Source organism: Rhipicephalus sanguineus, chromosome 1 (genome assembly GCF_013339695.2).
Source record: "Rhipicephalus sanguineus isolate Rsan-2018 chromosome 1, BIME_Rsan_1.4, whole genome shotgun sequence".
NCBI classification, from domain to species: domain Eukaryota; kingdom Metazoa; phylum Arthropoda; class Arachnida; order Ixodida; family Ixodidae; genus Rhipicephalus; species Rhipicephalus sanguineus.
The window spans coordinates 111837113-111840988 of NC_051176.1; the positions used below are offsets into that span (position 1 = coordinate 111837113).

General features: G+C 50.9%; 1 protein-coding gene across 1 annotated transcript; it reads right to left on the reverse strand.

Moving 5' to 3' along the window:
- Window positions 1–1892: 1892 nt before the first annotated feature.
- Window positions 1893–3346, reverse strand: LOC119378949 (trichohyalin-like). Its single transcript, XM_049412008.1, has 4 exons — window positions 3196–3346; window positions 2760–2843; window positions 2001–2373; window positions 1893–1902 (listed from the first exon to the last, which is right to left on the reverse strand). The coding sequence occupies exons 1-4, from the start codon at window positions 3344–3346 to the stop codon at window positions 1893–1895; spliced, it is 618 nt and encodes a 205-aa protein (XP_049267965.1).
- Window positions 3347–3876: the final 530 nt, after the last annotated feature.

Below are 3876 nucleotides of genomic sequence, written 5' to 3' on the forward strand. Positions count from 1 at the left end.
ACGTGACACTGCTAAAACCAATCAGAATTTCTTCGCGAGCGATTCTCAAGGGTGACATCGGCAGATTGGGGACGATCGAAGCAGCTGGAGAAGACTCAATTTTGCCCCAAAACTACAAACACTTCACTAAGTGCTCCCTAAATCGTGCGCCATGGCACCACTCGCAAGTGTTCTGAATGCTTATCAACAAATATTTCAAGATAAACAACACTAGTTTTGCGCTGAAACGCTCTCGCTCATTGCACTCGGCAAATGAGTATTACATCAAGAAAACAAAGCGCTTCAAACTAAATACGAAGTAAAACTGAAAATCAAACTCACGCGTTTAACACAAAACGAAATAAACTGAAAATCAAACTCACGCGTTTAACACAAATCAAGGAGAAACCAAAATTACACTGACGCGTATACCAACACGTACTGCAAAATACGTAAGAAGGCATGTTAAACAGAGGCTTTTCACATTCAGCCTTCATCCCTGTAAGCACAACGAACAGTTCCTCTCACGCGTGCTAACGCTCGCGCTTCTAAATACCAAAACAACGGTATCTTAAACCGAGGCTCTTAACGCTCAGCCTACATCGTCGTTAAAACAATTCACAGCTCTCTACACGAGCGCTAACGGTTATGTTTCTAGCTATAAAAAGACAAACAACGTATCTAAAACGGAGGCTTTTAACTCAGCCTACATCTCCTTCAAAACAATTAACAGCTTTTTACACTAGCGCTGACGGTCATGGCTCTAAATATTAAAAGAAACAAATAACCAAACAAATGTCTCAAAGTCTGCTACAATGAGGAGGAAAGGGACAAATGACAAAATTTCACTCCTCAATTCATTAGTGCACATTAACACGCTAAGTTCTTTCAAGATGTCAATCCATCTTTAGGCTGCGGTTATCCCGGGGTGTCTCCAAACGCACCCCTTTTAGACGAACTCTGGGGAGCCGCGCATTCCACACTTTTCGAGGGGTCCGATCTCGACAAAGGGACAGGGAATAAACCCGTCCGACACACTTAGTAGCGGCTACCTCTGTACCGTGGTCGCCGAACTCAGACAAACCGGCATACCAGCGGTTTTGTCTGCCCATTGTACCCCTCTGGGCTAAGCCGTTACCCTTTTTCCACTGCGGGGAACAGCCTTTGTCGCTAATCCGGTGTACGCGACACCTCGCTGCGCTCCTGCCGCTTCTTCGCGGAGGAGAGATTAGGCGATAACTACGGCGCTTGAATTTACTTGAAATTCGGGTCTTCGCGACATGCTTCACGCTTAATCTAGATCTCAGCAGCGGCCGGAACTTCAATCTTTTCTTAGCGAGCCTTTTCGATTTCTGAGGCCTTGCCTTTAACGTGGCGTCTCTAGAGATGACGTCATCGCGCCTAGCCACTTTAGTGCGCTTAACGCCACTCGTCGCTCTCGCGTTCGCCTTCACGCGTTTTCGCCGACGCCTTTTCTTTTCGGTACTGCTTTGAATGCTCGCAGCATCGGCACTCGTACTCGCAAGTACGCTGCATTCGATTTGCTTTGCCGAGGCTTGAGACGGCTCAACTGATTCTCGGGGCCGCGGCTAGGTGTCTGTGCATCTGACCCAACGGCAGTCCCGACACAATCTAAGTCAGCTAGCTCGCCCTGAGCTGTCTCTATTGGTGGCGGTGTACCAATGTCGCGGGTACAACCCTTTCCTTGGCCTTCGAAGTCGGCCTCCTCTTCACTATGACGCACTTCGGCGTCCTGCGCCTCGCGACTGGCCTCGGCCTCTAGCGCTTCGCGGCTGGTCTCGGCTTCTAGTGCCCCGCGACGCGCGTCTTCCTCAAGCGCATTACGACGAGACTCGATTTCTAGCGTCTCACGACCCGCCTCACCGCTGTCTTTATTGTCTCGACTTTCACAGTCAGCGGGACCTGGAGCAGCGAAGTGGCGCAATAAGGAATCTTTGGCCTTATCAAAGTCTTGCGCTTCCCCAGCGGATAAGCGCTCCAAAAGAGATGCGACCTTGCACGGGAGCAACGCGAGAAGCCTCTCCAGAAGGTCTTGGCCAACACCGACATCTTCGCAGATCTTTTCAAACTTAACGAGAAAAGGTGCAATGTTCTCGCTTATCTCGAAGATCTTGAGTTGGCATTGTGCTCGCTGGCACTTAAGCGCCTGAATATCACGATCAAGCTTTTTCATTTCGAGAGCATGTTCTCGCTCCTCGCGACGCTCCCGAGCCTGCCTCTCTTCGCGTCTTTCGCGTTCCTCCAACTCCCTCTCTTCGCGACGCCCAACTGCATCCTGCTCTTCGCGCCTTTGACGCTCTTCAATCTTCCGCTCCTCGTCCTGTAGCGCCCTGGCACTGTACTTATCGTCTTGACTTTCGCAGTCAGCGGGACCTGGAGCAGCGAAGTGGCGCAATAAGGCATCTTTGGCCTTATCAAAGTCTTGCGCTTCCCCAGCGGATAAGCGCTCCAAAAGAGATGCGACCTTGCACGGGAGCAACGCGAGAAGCCTCTCCAGAAGGTCTTGGCCAACACCGACATCTTCGCAGATCTTTTCAAACTTAACGAGAAAAGGTGCAATGTTCTCGCTTATCTCGAAGATCTTGAGTTGGCATTGTGCTCGCTGGCACTTAAGCGCCTGAATATCACGATCAAGCTTTTTCATTTCGAGAGCATGTTCTCGCTCCTCGCGACGCTCCCGAGCCTGCCTCTCTTCGCGTCTTTCGCGTTCCTCCAACTCCCTCTCTTCGCGACGCCCAACTGCATCCTGCTCTTCGCGCCTTGACGCTCTTCAATCTTCCGCTCCTCGTCCTGCAGCGCCCTGGCACTGTACTTATCGTCTTGACTTTCGCAGTCAGCGGGACCTGGAGCAGCGAAGTGGCGCAATAAAGCATCTTTGGCCTTATTAAAGTCTTGCGCTTCCTCAGCGGATAAGCGCTCCAAAACGCATGCAGTTTGGCGCGGCAGCAACGTGACAAGCCTCTCTACCAAAAGGTCTTGGCTAACACCAACCTCCCCGCAGACCTTTTCAAACTTACCGAGAAAAGACACAATGTCATCGCCTATCTCGAAGATACTGAGTTGGCCTTGTGCTCGTTGCCATTTCAGCGCCTGAATCTTACGATCAAGCTCTCATTTTAAGAGCATGGTCTCGCTGCCTCTCCTCGCGCCTTTCGCGTTCTTCCGCCTCTCGCTTTTTGCGCTCCTTTTTCTCACAAATATCCTCCCAAGTCTCGTCAGCTTCCTCGATCGTCACATTCTCCGCCCGCATCACCGCGAGAATCGCTTGCTTTGTTTTTGCGGACCCGGCGGAAATGCCCAAGTCGTCACAAATTTCAAGGAGGTCCTGTACTAGGTATTTCTCCATCGCGATCTCGTCCCTCGTGATGCCTTTCTACAACATTTACTCTTACTTTAAAACTAATATCGTGGTTTAAAGTGAGTAAAATTAATCAAACAAAAAACACAAAACTCTCTCCTAACATCTACCTGTCTGGCGAAATGACCAGTAAACGTTGGGCACTCACCCAACCAAAGTTGCTGACTCCGGTCGAACTCGTGGCTGCCGTCGAGCGGTGTCGTGGTCGTCCTCGCTCCTCGGGCCTGTAGGGATTCGATCCGGCTCTCCAAACGTAGGGATCAGGGTATCCCCGTGCAGCCAAATGTTGAGGTAGCGTATCCCAACTTGCCCAACGATGAGATGAGGGTAGCGTATCCCAGCGTGTCGAACGATGAGATGAAGGTAGCGTATCCCAGCGCGTCGAACGATGAGATGAAGTATATAGCGTATCCCAGCGTGTCGAACGATGAGATGAAGGTAGCGTATCCCACCGCTGCCACCACTGTTAGGAAGTGGTGTTTTCGTGTCGAGGAAAGACGGGAGGCTGGCGGACCGAT

Bases quoted from the DNA above. Each gene is read 5' to 3' on its own strand.
- LOC119378949 (XM_049412008.1), bottom strand. From the start codon at position 3,346: ATGGAGAAATACCTAGTACAGGACCTCCTTGAAATTTGTGACGACTTG. The intron at 2,844-3,195 runs GTGAGAAAAAGG...TCGCTGCTCCAG, and splicing joins CGAGACTTGGGAGGATATTT to GTCCCGCTGACTGCGAAAGT. The intron at 2,374-2,759 runs GCGCGAAGAGCA...TCGCTGCTCCAG, and splicing joins GAAGATTGAAGAGCGTCAAG to GTCCCGCTGACTGCGAAAGT.